Source organism: Lagenorhynchus albirostris, chromosome 12 (genome assembly GCF_949774975.1).
Source record: "Lagenorhynchus albirostris chromosome 12, mLagAlb1.1, whole genome shotgun sequence".
NCBI lineage: Eukaryota > Metazoa > Chordata > Mammalia > Artiodactyla > Delphinidae > Lagenorhynchus > Lagenorhynchus albirostris.
The window spans coordinates 26,467,866-26,486,609 of NC_083106.1; the positions used below are offsets into that span (position 1 = coordinate 26,467,866).

The 18,744-nt window shown below is 37.8% G+C and overlaps 1 protein-coding gene across 3 annotated transcripts in view; it reads left to right on the plus strand.

Moving 5' to 3' along the window:
• Nucleotides 1-18,744, plus strand: part of MAP3K5 (mitogen-activated protein kinase kinase kinase 5) — a 214,427-nt gene that overhangs the window by 78,395 nt on the left and 117,288 nt on the right. For all 3 annotated transcript variants that reach the window (XM_060167802.1, XM_060167804.1, XM_060167803.1), the window contains exons 3-7: nt 3,256-3,279; nt 9,350-9,543; nt 10,312-10,480; nt 11,648-11,754; nt 14,032-14,202. In XM_060167802.1, the coding sequence (XP_060023785.1) occupies nt 3,256-3,279; nt 9,350-9,543; nt 10,312-10,480; nt 11,648-11,754; nt 14,032-14,202 (665 nt within the window). The remainder of the gene's footprint in view (nt 1-3,255; nt 3,280-9,349; nt 9,544-10,311; nt 10,481-11,647; nt 11,755-14,031; nt 14,203-18,744) is intronic.

Consider the following 18,744-nt stretch of genomic DNA (forward strand, 5'->3'; position numbering starts at 1 on the left):
CCCTTCATCACCACCTCCATTTCTGTACCAGATGCACCAAACAGAAATCATGCTAGAGTAGCTCCTGTGCTGGGCATGAGGACATCTCTCCTTCCACTGGCACAAGGACAGTGCTGACTCTGATAGGCCTTTAGCTAAGAGTAAATGATAGAATACAGAGTTGGAAGGGACCAGCGATCACTCAATCCAATTCTTCGTGTGTTATATTAGAGAGAGGTGAAATGGCACGTGGCCACTCAGGAGCAGAGCCAAGACTTACACGTATCTATCCTAACTCATAGTGCAGTATTTTATACATTTGTTAACTAATTAATGAATTCATCCTTTTATTGAGCACCAACTATATGCCCTGCAATCTGCTAGGCAATCAGTGGGGATACAAATATGAACTAAACAAGGCTCTTGCATCCAAGGAACTCATGATGTAGGATAGGAGAATTGTACGAAGCAATATTTGCAATGTCGTACATGCAGTGCTTCACAGAGGTCCGTATGAGGGGTCATGAGGGCAAAAATAAGGACATCACCTGTTTCTGTTAGGAGGTTAGGTGTCATTGAAGGCAGTCAAGGCCTGCTTCACAGAGAACAGGTTTCTTATGCTATTCGCAGAGCATGCTGTGTGGTACAGGATGAAGATAAGGGTGTGTTTTTCTTGTTTGTTTGTTCTTTTGTTTTTTTACTTAGAGAGATGAGAGAAGGACATGCCTATCTCAGGAAAAGGTGTAGTTTGCTACTCTGGAGAGATGCTCCATAAGTTAAGTTTGGAAAATCCCGCATGCTATGTTCCTGGCTTTCTGATTATCCAACATTTTCCTATTTATGTTTTTCATGAACCGTGTGTGTGTGTGTGTGTGTGTGTGTGTGTGTGTGTGTGTGGATGGGTGGAGAGATGCATTAACCACCTGTGAAACACTGTGGGAAAAGCCACTTTCAACCTTCCTCAACAACATCACTCTTTTGTCTCTTAATTTCCATCCCCCAGGGCACCACCATTGTCCAAGTCCTTATTTTGGCATCCCTGAGCTTTGCAATAGCTATCTAAGTGCTTTGTCCCATCCAATACTAAATACCACTATCTAATTCATATTTTTAAAACTTTAACAATGTTTACCTTTTAATTATTTGTCTTTCTTGGGTAATGCATTCACCTGATACAAAAATTTATAAGTGCAAAGGATATGTTAGTGAAAAGTCATGCTCCCATCCTTGTCCCCCAGCCAGCCAGCTCCCCTCTCCATTGGCAACCACTGTTAATAGTTTCTTGTATATTCTTCCAGAGAGATTTTAGAAATACACAAATTAGAATTTTCTTTTTCTCCCTTTTATATACATAAATAGGAGCATAGGGTAACAACCATTCTGTCCTTTGCTTTTGTTCACTTAGCAGTATATCTTGGAGACCTTTCCATATCACTCTGTAGAGAACTTCCTCATCCTTTGTTCAGCTGCATTGTATTCCATCGTATGGAGGGACCATAGTTTATTCAGCCAGTTTCTAGTTGATGGAACATTCGTGTTGTTCCAAACCTTTGCTTTTACAAACAATGTCCTTGTGTGTGCTGATACTTCTTTATGTATATCATTCACCTAAAAAAAACCACTTTTACTGTCATATGCCCAAATGCCCACACAACAAAGTACTTTATTTTGACATTCAAGGCCTTCTTCGATAAGGCCCCAGATAACTGTCTAATATTATCAATGTGTGCCAAAATGAACTTTCTGTTTTAGCCCAATGATTGAATTCAAGATCTTTTCCAAGTACCCCTTTGTTTTTCTCTTCTGTACTTCTCGAAATGATCTGTTTTCTTTAGCCCCCAGTAATAATATTTATTGTTCCCTAAATGGGCCTTTGTGGCTCCTAAGTCCTCTGGCCTGGATCTCCACCTCCCTGCTTCGCCTTTGGAACGTGTGACCTATTCTTGGCTCCTCTTGAGTTCCGCCTTCTCTGATGATCTTTTCAGCCTTCCTCAAACTCTAGGAACATCCTCCTCTTAGAAACCCCAGCCCTTGCTACAGTATAGCTCTTTGGGTGTAGCATGTGTGTGCATACATGCCTGCGTGTACAGGCTTATAATGTTTCTTTATAAATGTGTATATGTTCTTTTTTCATCAGCAAGATTGTGAGGTATTGATGGGTCTCTTTTAGTATTTTATATACATCTTTATGACTCTCACAATTACGCTGCACAATTCCTTCCTCTATAGATTTTTGTTTCCTCATCTGTTACCCATAAACATTCAAAAATCTTCCATGCTGCTCCAAGACAAAGCCTTCCTAGGTTCCCTTTTGCCCCATATTGACCCTGGGATGAATGACAGCTGGTCCCCTGGGCCTTGCGTTCCTCCTCTGCTCCTCTCTTACCTCCCCTGAGCTGGCTCCTCTTCTTGGCCAGATGGACCACCCTTTAGGCTCCACGAATGCCTTACATTTCCTGTTTCCATGGCAACATACATGCCATCTTTTCCAAAACACTGTCCCATCTCTCCTTCCTAAATCATGATTCCCCAACCTCAGTGAAGCCCTTATGCCACAGGCTCTTCTAGATTGTCTCTTCCACGTCTCTAGTCATTTTAAAGTCTAGGAATAATAATATGTTAGCTAGCTTTATTGGGAACTTTGTATACATCAGACACGGTATAGCCACGTTATTTGCATGATCTCACTTATTTCTCACAGCCTAGAAGATAGGGACACTGCCTGCAGTGTATTTATCACATTTCACTTCTTACGGAACAGAACATAACAATATTTATGACTAGTTATTGTCAGATGTTCTTATTGTCTACATGTGGATTTGCCCACTCTGACAAGTAGCCAATGCCCTTTACTTCCAGCTTTATTCCACGCATGCTGCTACGTTTCTTCCCAGGGCATAAGTGAGATTGTGCTTTGGGAAAGCAAACTCGTTTAAATCTCTTCCCAAAAAGATTGTAGCTATAAGATAATTCTGCACATACATACTCTGCAGAAATGATTTTTTTGTTATTCGGGTTTTGGATTCTACGTGTTTATGCTGTTTTCCTTCAACCGTAGACGGTACCTTTGTGCATTCTTGTCTCCTCCATCAGATTGTAAACTTAGATGCAGAAGCTTACTCTACACCTTCTGCTCATATTTTAAATTTCCAATTGCTAAATTAATAAATAATAAAATCGTTAATACAAATTTTTCTACATAGAATATTTTAATTAATTAGTTGAATTAATTTTGTATTAACTTCTGCTTTACTTTTCTCTTTTCTCATTTTTCAGGAAATCATTTGCCAGAAGAATACTGTGAGTATTTTACTTAACCCTTCCAGAAACTTTTTTATCTTTTCTTTTCCATCAAACTGATCTCTGGTATATTTTCCATTTCCACAATTATTAATTTCTATTTCTTTTTTTCCTCTTTAGAATTTCTAACATATCAATATAAATATGGGTTATTTTACATAAATATTGCTTTATAGTGAAACTTTATACTAATGGGAGATGAGACTGATACCTGTTTTCTTCTATATATAATTATGTTTTAGAAAAAAATTTCCATACTATATTCAATTTTGTGTAATTATGAGTGTTACTAAAGCAGTGTATATACATACACTGATACACACACATATGTATATGTATGTCTATCTGTATATATACATATATAGATTTCTATGTCTATATATACACTGTATATATACACTATATATACAAATTATAAATATACATATACACACATATATACACATGTACACACACACATACGGAGATTTGTATCCATATATTGATATATACATACCGCTATCATCTTTATATTGGTACTGACTTAAGTTCCTAAGTCCTTTCGTTTCTTTTATAATATCACACACATTCTATTCTTTTTTTAAATTAAATTTATTTATTTTTTATTTATTTTTGGCTGCATTGGGTCTTCATTGCTGCCCACGGGCTTTCTCTAGCTGTGGCGAGTGGGGGCTACTCTTTTTTTTTTTTTTTTTTCTTTTGCGGTACGCGGGCCTCTCACTGTTGTGGCCTCTCCCGTTGCGGAGCACAGGCTCCGGACGCGCAGGCTCAGCGGCCATGGCTCACGGGCCCAGCCGCTCCGCGGCATGTGGGATCTTCCTGGACTGGGGCACGAACCCGTGTCCCCTGCATCGGCAGGCGGACTCTCAACCACTGTGCCATCAGGGAAGCCCAAGGGGGGGGCTTCTCTTCATTGTGGTGCTCGGGCTTCTCATTGCGATGGCTTCTCCTGTTGCGGAGCATGGGCTCTAGGTGTGCGGGCTTCAGTAGTTGTGGCACACGGGCTCAGTAGTTGTGGCTTGCGGGCTCTAGAGGACAGGCTCAGTAGTTATGGCGCACGGGCTTAGTTGCTCCGCGGCATGTGGGATCTTCCCGGACCAGGGCTCAAACCCGTGTACCCTGCATTGGCAGGCAGATTCTTAACCACTGCGCCACCAGGGAAGTCCAAGTTCCTAAGTCTTGTAAACCACACTTTAAGACCTTTGAAACCACACTTCAAAGTTCTTACCCTCCACACAGAATTAAACAAAAGTTAAAAAGTGATAAAAATAAATTTAAAAATTTTAAATGCATGAAAGATAATTATAATATATTCTGAAATCAGCCTTGTTATGCCAATGGTTTTTCATTTTGGAAGGTAAGCCAGTATTTAAAACCTTAAAGAATGTATCTCTGAAACTTAGAGTGGAAATAACATACTACATAAAGATCTGCACGTGATTCCATTTAAGATGAGGATAAGATTAAAATTACAATGGGTAAATTTCCCTTAGATTGGAAATTTAAGAGATAAAGATTTAAGAGTTCAGATCAGAGACTCATTGCAGCATAAATAATGTTGCCATGATAAACTCATTCTTCACATCTCAACAGGAAATGAACAATTACTGCTGCATGCATCAATTCGGTGTAACAGATTTTGTGAAGCAAATGTTGATGGAACATGAACTGTGTGCCAGGTTTTGGGCTTGGTGCCACAAGAGACTCACTGTGAAGGCTGAAAGTAGAGACAGCCCATTCATAACTGTCTCAGGAGACACAACTGAGAAGTGCCAGTCTTGCTGGGGGAGAAGGTCAAGCAAATAAGCAAACAAACAAATTAGAAATTAACATAAGGTCGTGGGTGCCAAAGAGTGGGCGCCCCTTCCCTCAAGCGGGGATGGAAGGTCTTTCAGAGGAGGTGGCATTTACCTGAATGGCAGGGAAGAGCTAATCATGCCCAGTGATGGGTTGGATGTGTGGGGAAGCAGGTTTATAAGTTGACCCTACACTGCACGTTATGAACAAGTCACCCATTGACTTGAGTAAGCTGCTGTGTTTCTGGTGCTGGGTGTCCTTCTCAAAAGTTGAGTATTTTGAGCATATGTTTCAATATGTTTGACTGCTGAGAGCATATCTTCCCAGGTTAATTCATTTTCCATACACACTTATGTTCACCTTTATGTAACCTTTAAAAATTGAAAAACAGAATTGGCATTATTATTTTTTAAAACAAAAGCAGTGAAGGTAATCGGAGAGAACACATTTAGATTTTGAGCTCTGTGTTTTTATAGCCATGAAAACAAGCATGGGCCGGAGAGATCAGCCTTGTTATTTTATGATCATGCCTTAGTATTTTGAAATGTAAAGAAATGTGCTGTGGTCTTTCTTTTTCAAGAAGTAGGTTTAAATATTTTAGAATTAGTATCTTATTAATAAAAGACAGTTGTTGCACTTGATCACACAGTCATTGTTTTTATTTGCTTTGGATTATTATTTATTTCAAACTCGGGGTTTGGTAGCAATCTGTAAAAAGAAATTGCAGTAATGATATTTCTAAGTTATACATGAGCCAGCTTGGGAAATAAATGTTCCCTTATTATTAGTGTTCATCATTTTGAAAAAGTGCTTTTCTCAGCAGCTGTTATCTTTTTAAAAAACACGAAGGGTGGGAGGGAGATGCAAGAGGGAGGAGATATGGGGATATATGTATACATGTAGCTGATTCACTCTGTTATACAGCAGAAACTAAGACAACATTGTAAAGCAATTATACTCCAATAAAGATGTTAAAATTAATTAATTAATTAATTAAAAAAAAACAATCTGAAGTCCACTCCCCGCTCCCCGCTCCCCGCACTCACACTTTCTCCCTGCTGCATGCTCGCTGGGCTGGCTCTCAGCTCGGGCCTAGAAGCTTCCATGTGCCTCCTGCTGTTTACTGCTCTCCCCCTTTTTTGGCCATAAACAATGGGACATTGAAAAAGATATTGCCTTAGAAGCATAGGGAAGAGACTCCAGAAAGAGCAGTGAGGCCAGGAACTTGGGAAAGCCTTAGCATGCTGAATACCTTCAACAAGGATTCTGAAACCTCATCCCATGGGGTTTGAAGACAGTTTCAGGAATCTGATTTCCTCTGCTGTTTGCATGACTCTCATTTTCTCTCTTTACCCGCCTGCTGCTCAACACACACCCAGACATCTGATAGAATTAGTTTTACACAGATGCATTATCCCTCAATATCCAGTCTCTCAGTAATAATGTGTCCTGGTTCATGTCTTATACACAGATACACATGGTATTAAGGCTTTTGAGGATACAGAACTTTATCCAGCAGCAGAAGAAACTCTAAAAGTGCTTTTCTGGTTTATTGGCTTCTCATCTGTTTGTCCCTATTTTGTGACTTAGAAGAGTCAGAGCCTTTCTTCGTAATTTTGAGTCCAAGTGCTTATATAAAACAAGAGTATTTGATTCTGTTGCTCTTTTATATAGCTCCCTCATAGTTTAAGCTCCAGAAACTTTGGAAAGCAATCTCTTGATATACTTGCCTTTCTTTTCTGTTTAGACAGTAGCTTGGGTAAAAGGATTAAAATGGTGGACCTGCTGTGGGATCTTGGTAACATTTTAGTAGCAGGATATGTTTATTTTTCCTCTTCCCCACTAGTCTTCCAATTATTGGTCCATCAAGGAGAACTTGCAAAAGGAACAATTTAATGTGCTTGATTTAAAAATCAAATCTCAACCTTTGGAGGTTCTTCTCGCACTTTAAATGGAAATCACGTCCAGTTTCCGCTTCATTACCTGAAATACAAGTGCCTCAAAGAATAACATGTTCATAAATAATTAAACCTAGCCGTAAGGGCATTTGACACTTCTCATCTGTTTGCTACAAAGCAGTAACTTGGCTCTTGCAGGGGTCCGTGCAAGGTGACCTGAGGCAAAGGGGTTGATGTGCTGGCAGGTCAAGGCCAGGCGGGAGGGTGCCCAGCCCCCAAGCCATAATGGCAGGCCCTCTGGAGAAGGAGTTCCTGGACTGGAGTCCCAGACACATCACAGCCCAGCTGTGTGACCTTGCCAAGCCTTACCTGAACCCTCACCTGTAAAATGGAGACAAGATCCCCTCCCTCAGTGGGCTGTTGTGAATGTATGGCCATTCATTCCCCGGCACATGCCAAGGTGAATAAATGTTTGCTCTCATTCGTTTAGTTCAAAGGATAAGAGAAGTGATGCCTCGTTCTCTGTAATTCTGACATGGAACAAATAATTTGGGCTTCTGGATTCCCTAGAACAGTGATAAATAGAGTTTTCCACCCATCTCTTTCTAGTTTTCAGCCCCCTGCTTTTTGCTTTCTCTATGGATTTTTCTCTTAGAGGTCTCTCCCATTTCCTCAGATCCAGCCATGCCAGAGAATCACCAGGTCTGTATTTTGGCTTGAAACTCTTTTACATTCCAATCACACATGTCCAACTCTGTTTTGGACATTATCCCTTTAGATGTCCTGTTCCCCTTAAATCCCAACCTTTCAAAAGTGTGCATGTCACCCTACCCACCCCAAATCAAATCTCACCCACTTGAAGTTCTTCTCATATTTTAACTGGAAGTCAGGCTCTGTGTATAATTCGTTACCTGATACGTATCAAGTGTCCCCGAGTGTAATCTGTTCATAAATAATTAAGTCTGGTTCCGCCTTCTGAATTCTTGCTTTTTGTTAAGGATCCCACTCTTCTTTAAGGAGCCCCATTTACAACGGTAGAGTCACCTTTGATGCCTTCCTCTTCATCTCTCTCAATATCTGTAATCAGCTGGCTGGTCTCCATGAGTTTTTCTTCTTGAAGTCAAGTGCACACGTCCACTGTTGCTGCTGTCAATCTGGTCACGCTTTGTAGCTTCCCACCTAATTTCCTTAAATCTCGTTTCTTTCTCTTTCAGTTCTTTCCGTTTTCTGGCCAGACTGTCAAAATGCACAACTTTGTTTATGTTTTCTTTCCTGCTCTGAATCCTTCCATGATTCCCACTGCCCAGCATATAGAGTTTGAAACCCTTATCTATTCACTTCTCCTTCCCTGAGCCCTAAGCTCTGGTTAAGACTCGCTTACTCAGGGGTGTCCAGTTCAATTTCTCCTTTACACTTCCCACCTCCACTTTTATTTGCACTAGTGCACCCTCACTTGGCATCATCGGGAGCGGACAGAAGGCGGTGCTGAGTGAGCGGAGAGTGGCACAGGCTGAGGCTGGAGAGAGAGGCAGTGTTTGGATAGTCAAGCCCTTGTAGGCTACAGTGACCTGTTTTATCTTCATGCCAGGAGCAAACGAGGGGGCTTGAAGCACCTGAGGGAAGTCATCTGATATAGGTTGTTGAAAGATCACTTTGACAGCTGGGTAGAAAATAGATTGATGGGCAAGAAGAGAAGCAGAGAGCCCAGCTAAAAGCCAATTACAATGGCTCGGGCCAGGTATGTTGGTGGCATGGTCTGCAGTGTTGGCAGAGAAGATGGAGGGAAATGGACCAATACGAGGCGGAATAGACAGGACTTTGATAGGCTATGGAAGGAAATGGAAGCATCAAGGATAACTTCAGGGTCTTAGATTTAGTAACTGGGACACTAATGGAGCCACGACTGCGATAGAGCAGCCTGGAGGGGAGCAGTTTATTCTGCCATCACTCACACATTGCTGTCACGTGGGCAGCCCTGAAATGTTAGCTCTTATCATTTCCATGTATTTATGCTGTGTCTCTCTGACTAAAGTTTAAGTTCCCTGAAGGCCAAAGGCTGTGTTTTAAGCTACCCTGTTTTACCTACAGCATATATCATTTTGCCTTAGCCATGAGAAATGGTGAATAAATATTTAATCAATTGATAGAAACTGTGCCATGCTTTTTTTCATCATCTGTAAGTCCTAATTATTTGAAGTAAGGAATTAAAGAAATTGGAAGAGATTTCCGTTTCCATAGGTCATTAAATAGGAAATGAGGTTTTTAAAAATTTACCTTCACATTCAGGATTATTAGTTAAAAGTAGGATTTAGGGTTACGTCAGTGTGGAGTCTGCAGGCCAGCTCACCACCTTCTGGCGCCTCCTCTTTCCACAGATGTGCACTGGGAACTACACATTTATTCCTTACATGATAACTCCACATAACAAGGTCTACTGCTGTGATAGCAGCTTCATGAAGGGCTTGACAGAACTCATGCAGCCGAACTTTGAGCTGCTCCTTGGACCCATCTGCTTACCTCTTGTGGATCGTTTCATTCAACTTTTGAAGGTGGCACAAGCAAGTTGCAGGTAAAGTTTAGTAATGCTATTTGGTGGTGATAATGAAGTTCATCTACTTCATTTATTTGTGCAACTTATCAGATGTTTCTTACATGCAGTGCTCAACCAAGAACCAGGGAAAAATATATAAAACCCTCTAAGTGGATAAAATAGATGCTGCCTAGTCCACCTCTTGTATTTTGTCCACTTTATTCAGAGGAGAACAACTTGAAATCAGAAAAAAAAAAAAAAAGACTGTTAACTGTGTTGTAGAAATGGTAGAGCTAAAAATATATTCAAAGTACAGAAATATTATCTGAATAAATGTCCAGAGACTTTTAGTGTAAGGACAAGAACTCTCTAAAAATTGCTGAAAGCACTATTATATTTTAGTTAAGAGCAATCATTTAGGTTGATAAATGATGCTGGATCAGAAGGAAAATGTTATATTATGTTCAAATCACAGGCACACCTAATTTATTTAGAACAATTTCTACTCAAAACAGTAAAATGAAAAATAAAGTTTTAGCATTTTAAGTGGTACATTGCAGGGTCTTGGAAAATTCATTATCTTGGAGTGTCTTTACCTTTAATTCTTACTGAAGCAAGGCAGAGTGTAAAAGAATAGGATGCCCCAGTTTTTAAATAATACCAGATAGATAAGGTGTTCATTCTGTGCATCTTAACGAACTGAAAGGTACGAATGCTGCGGATGTCATCCGTTTCCTTATAAGATCATTGCTTTTCATTGAAATCCTTTCTAATATTAACTCTAAAAAATGTGTGTTTTCCCACCAGCCAGTATTTCCGGGAATCTATACTCAGTGATATCAGGAAAGCTCGTAACTTATACACTGGTAAAGAACTGGCAGTTGAATTGGCAAGAATTCGACAGCGAGTGGATAATATTGAAGTCCTGACAGCAGATATTGTCATAAATCTGTTACTTTCCTACAGAGATATCCAGGTGAGAAGCTGCTCAAAGTCACTTCTTTGTCATGTAGCACGTTGGAGGAATGAGGGAGTGTTAATATCCAGTTTTAGTTAGCTATTAAGTCATTCATGTCACTACATGTAATTTTTTATTGACTCTCCTAAGCTTTCCATCCAGAGATTTTATGATAAATGAAACAGACTCATATAAGTTAACCATCAGTGATTGTGAAAGACTTGTACGGTAAAGGTCTGACTTTTTCCTCCAAAAGAACAAAAAGAAAAATTTGCATGCATAGCTAATCTGCAGACAGCCTGTTCTATTCCATTAGCCTCCAGCATACCCATCAGTCAATAAGTGAAAGCTTTGTTTTGGCAAAGAGCAGAAATTTTTAGAGCTTTCCAGACATCTCTCTTACTCCTGGAATTTGTGTTGCTTGAAATTAATAGTGCTCAGCCTAACTAGATAGAAGTATGAAATGTGCAATTGATTAATTATAAAAATAACTTTAAAAATATATAAAGTAAAGCATGAACATGCAATATTATTTTTATTGGGATGTCTTAAAATTTTTAAATTATGGTAAGTAGAATGAAATCCTCTCTGAGTTGGGGATTTGCTATTGGAGTTTTACAGTAAACTTTAAGCGACTTCTGGTTTCTTATTCCCAACCTTTCAGGCCCGAGTAAAGCTTCATATGGACAACAAAGATTCACATACGTGGAAAAAGTGTGGCACTTAGGATTCCATGACTAGAGAGCTTACTTGTGTTGAAACGGAATAGTTCTGTTACTTATCACAGAAGTTCAATTAGTTGCTCCATGTCCTTGATATTTTGGAAATTATTTCCCTGAAAGTAATTGATAAGACCCTGCATACCAGGAATCTGGCTCCAGGGAGAAGTAAACCACCCATATTTAGACAATGTAGCATTACCATGTTAGATGGTTTATCGTTTTTTAGGTCAGATGTGGTAACTCAATATTTCTAATGTTTTATCTATATAATCCAAATCCCTTATTTAAACAAACAAACAAACAGTTTCTTCTTGGTTTTAGATTCTTCAGAGTATTCCGTGGGTTCTAGTTCATTTTTTAAATGCCCTTCTCAGATTCAGGTAGCTGGCTGGCCAAAGGCATTTCATTGTCAGGACTTTCTCCCAATGGTTTAATTCTATGTTATTCTCCTCTTGTTTAAAAGGACTATGATTCTATTGTGAAGCTCGTAGAGACTTTAGAAAAGCTGCCAACCTTTGATTTGGCCTCCCATCACCATGTGAAGTTTCATTATGCATTTGCACTGAATAGGTAAGAAGAAAAAGTTTCCATCCACAACGTGCTAACATTTTATTTTTTAACCTCCATATTCTTTCTATGGTATGTTTTTGCTATAGCCTTGCAACCACTCCCTATTAGAATTTAATGTTAATATTTCTACTTCAACCATGTAAAATATAGGAAGCATGCATTCTGATTTTTTCTGACTTTTTTGTCAGTAAAAAAATGTCCCTCAATGCTTGTATATTTAAATTCTAAAAATTCTTTTTCTTCTCTGTCAAAATTTGTATTTGCTATTTATATATTTTTTAGGATTTTTTAAATTCCATGGATATGATGTTATCTTTAAATATACTCAACACCAAATGATTATTTACACAAAAAGTAACTAGAGTAGGGATAGTTATATCTAGGTGAACATATTCCTAACCAGAGAATATGTTCACTGGGATTGCCCTGAACATACCTAATTATAATTAAAACTCTGTGGGCCGCATTTTAGGTCATGTGTCCATGAATCTTCTAGGACCAGGACTAACACTGCTGCTTCCAGTCCTGCCTCCACGCCTTCTGTTGGCATCATGGCTGGCACCTGCCTCAGTGCCACTTTCTACCCAGAGTCACCGTGGAGGATCATCCCTGCGCTGGCCATAGAGAGGCCTAGAGCACTGAACTGTCCAAAACTTAGTTGTGCTGTTCTCTGCCGTGGCGGAGAGTTGAATATGTATGTAATTACTACAACTGGAGAGAATGATAAAAAGAAAAAGGGAAGGGACCTCACATCTATCATTCATTTGCCATGAAGGCTTAATTAGTTTACCGATGAGGAAACTGAAGAGGTGGAGTAAGCATATCATAAAACTGGGGCTCAAACTCAGATCTAGCTGATGCTGGTATTTCTGTTCTTCATCACTAGGTTCTCCTGCCTTTGTCTCCAAAGAAAAGTCAGCATGCTCTTTAACCAGAGATTGTGTGTTTCCTTTTTTATCTACCCAAACTCTAGAAATTGCTAACTTTATCACTACATGTATAATGAAAGTCTATTTTATCTCCCCGTTTATTAAACATCTTTTTCTTTAGATTTGGCAGAGTGAGAAGAAACCTCCAGAGATTATCTGTTCCAACTGGTTTTCAAATAAATCCTTTTTGAAAGATGAAATGAAAGATGGAATGAAATATATTCTATATTGAAATGAAAAATGAAAGTCCATAGAGCCTCTTATATTTTCCTTTATCCATAGTTTGTCTCTGTCTTTCCTAAAATAGAATAGAATGAAATGATAAATGTATTTGTATGCAGCATTATTCTAAACTCAAGGTATTTAGTACAAAGTGTAAAAAGGAATTTCACGCACAGAAGGATTTAAAATAGTAGTTGAGAATACAAATAACTCTTTTTATATAGCAGTTTTATTGAAATATAATTCATATACCATACAATTTTATTTAAAGTGTACTGTGATTCAGTGGATTTTAGTGTATTAACAGAGTTGTGTGACCATGAACACCAAGACTTTTAAAACATTTGTATCACCACCAAAAAAAACCCCCTCCCCATTAACAGTCACCCTCCCATTTCCCCTCAAACCCCCCAGACCTAGGCAACCACAAATCTACTTTCTGTCTCCATAGATTTGCCTACTCTGGACATTTCATATGATGAGCTCATACACATGTAGTCTTTGTGACTGGCTTCCTTCACTTAGCACAATGCTTTCAAGGTTCAAGAAATAATTCTTAAGAGAATTTTAATCTTTGAGAACAATCTATATGTACTCGCTGATTTTAAAATGAGCTAGATAAAGCAGCTTCCTTAGATAATCAGTTGGTCATGTGTAGAAGATAAGTGACTCTTGGGTTAAAGTTGGATTGTTGGTATTGTCTGTGACTTAGTTTGCTCAGTGTTTCAGAGTAAAAGCCATTGAAACCTATAGCATCAGGGTTTTGTCTCTGTTTGGATTCCTTGACTCTACCCCATTCAAGGCCACAGACTGCATTCCTAATCTCACTGCATCAACTTAAATTTGCACAGAGACTGCAGGGAAATTGGAAGGACTATGGATGGATAAGCACAAATCTATCACCATTAGCAGAAAAGCAACTCAAAAGAAATCCTTGTTAGACGCAGTAGACATGCAATAGGATAAAAAGATTTACAGAAGACTCTCAAAATATAATTGTTATTTTTATCTTGCCAAACTTCACTAATGTGAATCAATATATTAAATAGAGTTTTAAAAAGATAATTGGCCTAAACTGCTTCTGTAATCTATACTGAAACAATGATGTTTCCCTCCTCTACCTTAGGAGAAATCTCCCTGGAGATAGAGCAAAAGCTCTTGACATTATGATTCCCCTGGTGCAAAGTGAAGGGCAAGTTGCTTCAGATATGTATTGCCTCGTTGGTCGAATCTACAAAGATATATTTTTGGACTCTAATTTCATGGATTCTGAAAGTAGAGACCATGGAGCTTCTTGGTAAGTGCACAGGATAAGATACTTGATAAATCCATAACATAAAAAATTGTTTGCAAATGAGTGTTAAATTATTGTTATTATCCTTTTGATTGTGTATTATGAAATAAATCTCACAATTTATAGCTTTAGTAAATAATTTTGTTGGAATTCATTTAATAAGGCAGAGTAAAATGGGATAAATTGGTTGAATAGATAATGATTTGAGAAAAAAGAATTTTAAAAGATATTCTAAAGTATAATACAATAAAAATAAAATTTGGGGGAAAATTCAAGAGACATGAAAGAAGACCTGAGTGGAAAAATATACCAAGTTTGGGCTTCCCTGGTGGCACAGTGGTTGAGAGTCCGCCTGCCAATTCAGGGGACACGGGTTCGTGCCCTGGTCTGGAAGGATCCCACATGCCGCGGAGCGGCTGGGCCCATGGGCCGTGGCCGCTGAGCCTGCGCATCCGGAGTCTGTGCTCCGCGGTGGGAGAGGTCACGACAGTGAGAGGCCCGCGTACCGCAAAAAAAAAAAAAAAAAAAAAAAAAAAAAAAATATATATATATATATATATATATATATATATATACACACCAAGTTTGTGGATGAGAAGACTTGATATTTTAAAGATGTTAATTCTCCACAGCAGGGCTTTTCATGTAATTCAACAAATTGATTCTAAAATTTATGTGAAAAACTAAAGAGCCAAGAATGGGCAAAGCAATTTTGGAGAACAAGGTAGAGGGACTTGCTCTCCCAGATAACAAGACATACTATTACAATGTAATAATTAAGATGTTGCAGTATGAGTGCAAGCATAGACAAATAAAACACTGGAACCGAAGAGAGAGGCTGGAACAGACTGAGATATATAGATTTGAGACTAGATTTATGACATGGTATGCTTCATGAGCCAGAGTGGAAAGAATAGACTCTTCAGGAATGGTACTGGGAAAATTTGTTTATCTGCTTGTAAAATAAAAATGAATCCCTAGTCTAACCCATGCACAGAAAATAAAATCCAAGTGAATTAAAGATCAAAAATTTTTTTAAAAAAAACCTTTAGAAAAAATATTTTTAGAATAAAACATACAAACTGAATTTATGACTTTGGGTTAGGAAAGAATTTCTTAAACAAGGTATTTTTAATACCATAAACCATAAAAGATTGGGAAAACTAGAGTCCACTAAAATTTGCATCTGCTCATCAAGGTTCTGTCTTTTGGAAAGAGTAGGTTCCATTGCACTGATCGTCCTGCCAATAACAATTATAAACATTGGAAAAACACTTAAAAAAAAGTTTGAAAGCACTGAAGAGTGACTAAAGATAGTAAGAAACTGAAGAGTTTTAGATCTTTAGATGAAGGGTACTACATTAGATAAGATCCACTTTTAAATGCTTTTTCCTTTGAGAGAGCTCTCTGATCTGCAGGTACAGGGTGGTTAGAATTTAAGATGAAAATCATAGTTTCACTGGTTGGAGGAGTTAGTCTGAGGCTGCCAGAGTGCCTGGAAATTGAGTGATAGACCCCCTAAATGAAGGAGCCACAGAGAGAGCCCAAAATATAAGTATAAACTGCCCTTCCATTCTTGGCTGACCCCTGACATGTGCACATGTGGGTAAAACTCAAAGGAGTCCAGTGGAAAATAGCAGCCAGAAGGCTGGAGCTGAACAGAGATTTCAGCAGTTGTGTAATGCAGGAGAGACAGAGTTTGGAGTTTGAACCTCACCAAGTCAAAGGGGCTTGGGTAAACAGTTTGAGCTTTCCACTGAAACTCCAGAAGGTCCAAGACTTCAGAATAAAAAAACTACATCCCAGGACTAAGGAAAATTAAGAGGAAAACCAAAACAGAGCCACCCTAATAAAACCTAAAACCAAGACTCCACATGAACAAGGTGAACTGCCAGTGATTTATTTGTGTGTTGGAACAAAATTCAACACTCTTAAGAGGAAGATAACAGAATCCAAACTCTCTACAACATATCATCCAAAATGTCTACTACACCATCAGAAGCTACTAGATTTGTGAAGAGATAGGAAAGTATGATGCATAGTAAAAAGAAAATCAGTCAATAGAAGTAGACCCACAGAGAACAAAGATTTTGGAATTAGCAGAGAAGGATATTAAAATAACAATGATAAATATGTTGAAGAGACTACTGGAAAAGATGGATATTATGGGTGAAAATATGAAGAATTATAGGAGATAAATGTAAACTGGAGAAGAACCAAATGGAAATTCTAGAACTGAAAATATAGTATTCAAAGTCAAAATTCCATCTAATGGGATTAATAAATAGGACACAATACAAGAAAGGATCAATAAACTTGAAAACAGGTGATTAGAAATCATTCAAACTGAAACAGAGAAAAGAAAAAGATTGAGAAAGAAATTAATGGTCTCAGTGACCTGTGGAATAGCATTGAGCAGTCTAACATACGTTATTGGAGTCTGAGAAGTAGAGAAGAGAGATGATATATCAGGAAAAATATTTGAAGAATTAGTGACCAAATATTAACCAAATCTGATCAAGCAAACAAACAAAAACAGCCCACAGATCTAGGAAGCTCAGCAGAAACCCAAGCAGGGTAAATACAAAGAAATCCATTCCTCAGCACCTCATAGTCAGATTCCTGTAAAACAAAATTAAAGAACATATCATAAATGCAGCCAGGAAAAAAGATACATTATATTCAAGGGAAAGAGTGAGTTCTGACTTTTAATCAGAATGAAGCCAAAGACAATGGAATAACATCTTTAAAGTACTTAAAGCAGAAAACGGTCAACCAAGATGTCTCTACCCAGTGATACTGTCTTTCAAAAGTGAGGGTGAAATAAGGATATTTCTTGGTAAATAAAAAACTGAGATAATTTGTTGCCAACAGACCTTTACTACAAAAAATGTTAAAGGAAAATCTTTAGGTTGAAGGGAAGTGATACCAGATGGAAACATGGAACTGTTAGAAGGCATGTAGAGCACTGAAAATGGTAAAAGTATTTATGAATATGTAGAAAAGATATCATCAACAAAGTAAAAAAATAAACCACAGGCAGAGAGCAATGCATGTAACCAATATGGGATTTATATTCAATATATATAAATAACTCCTAAAAATACTTAAGAAAGAAAGAAAAAAGATTAAAAATGGGCATAGGAGAAGAACAGATCACTCACAAAAGAGGAATCACAAATGGCCAACAAACATATTTTTAAAAAATACAAAAAATGCTCTACCTACAAGCTAAAACAGACATACCATTTTACACTGTGAAGATTAACAAAAATTTATGAATTTGACATTGTCAGTTGTTGGCAAGGATGTTTGAGAAATGGGAGTCCTAGTCCACTGCTGGTTGTGGTAGAAAATCTTATGACTACTTAAAGATTTTGGTATTATCAAGGAAAGTTGACAGTTAGCCTTCCCTAGATCCAGCAGATCTATTCCTAGTTTATACCCTAGAGAAATTCTTGAAGTTTCTCTACATAAAAGTTAAAACATAAAAAAAAAAATCTTAAAAGAGTTGAGCAAAATAACCAAATGGCAGGATACATAGAGTATGATTTCATCTATAGAAACTTTAAAAACAGTCATACACATCTAGTAAAAGTAGAGACACATCATAAATTCCCAATTCAGTAAAATAGTTACCAGTGGGGAAGGAGTAAAAAGGGATCGTGAAATGCTTCATATGCAGCTGCAAGAATATTTAAAACATTTTATTTCTTAAGTTGAGTGGTGGGTATATCAGTGGGAAGTGTTGCTTATATTATCCTTCTGTACTTTTTAGTATTTCTAAAATGTTCCCCAAAGAGTGCCTGATTTAAAAAAAATATTAAAGGAGGTTGACTTACAGAAAGAGACAAACACCATATGATATCATTTATATGTGGAATGTAAAGCATGACACACAGGTACCCATCTACAAAACAGAAACAGACTCACAGATGTAGAGAACTGACTTGTGGTTGCCAAGGGGGAGGGGGTTGGGGAAGGGATGGATTTGAAGTTTGGGGTTAGCAGATGTAATTATATACGGAATGGATAAACAACAAGGTCCTACTGTGTAGCACAGGGAACTATATTCAATATCATATGATAAATCATAATGGAAAAGAACATAAAAAAGAACATATATATACACATGTATAACTGAATTACTTTTCTGTACAGCAGAAATTAACACAACATTGTAAATCAACTATACTTCAATTAAAAAAAAAAGGAAGTTGACTTAGTTCAGGTGTTATGAGAGCATAACTTTTTTAAAATTGTGAAACAGAAATCTTAACGTTTCAAAATCTTGTATCACCTTAACAGTTTAATGGTGGCCTGAAATCGGGATAATAGGTTATAATAAGGGAGGAAAACTTCCTAGATTTTCATTGACGGCTTTGGTTTGGACTTTTAAATTCGTATTATAAATTGTTACTGCAATTCAGAGAGTTTTACCATTTCTCTTAACCAGTTTTTTCCCTGATGTTATAAAAGAGAAATGTAACCATGCAACCTTTCTATTACCAGAAGATTTCCACTTTTAGAAGATTCTTAATTGTA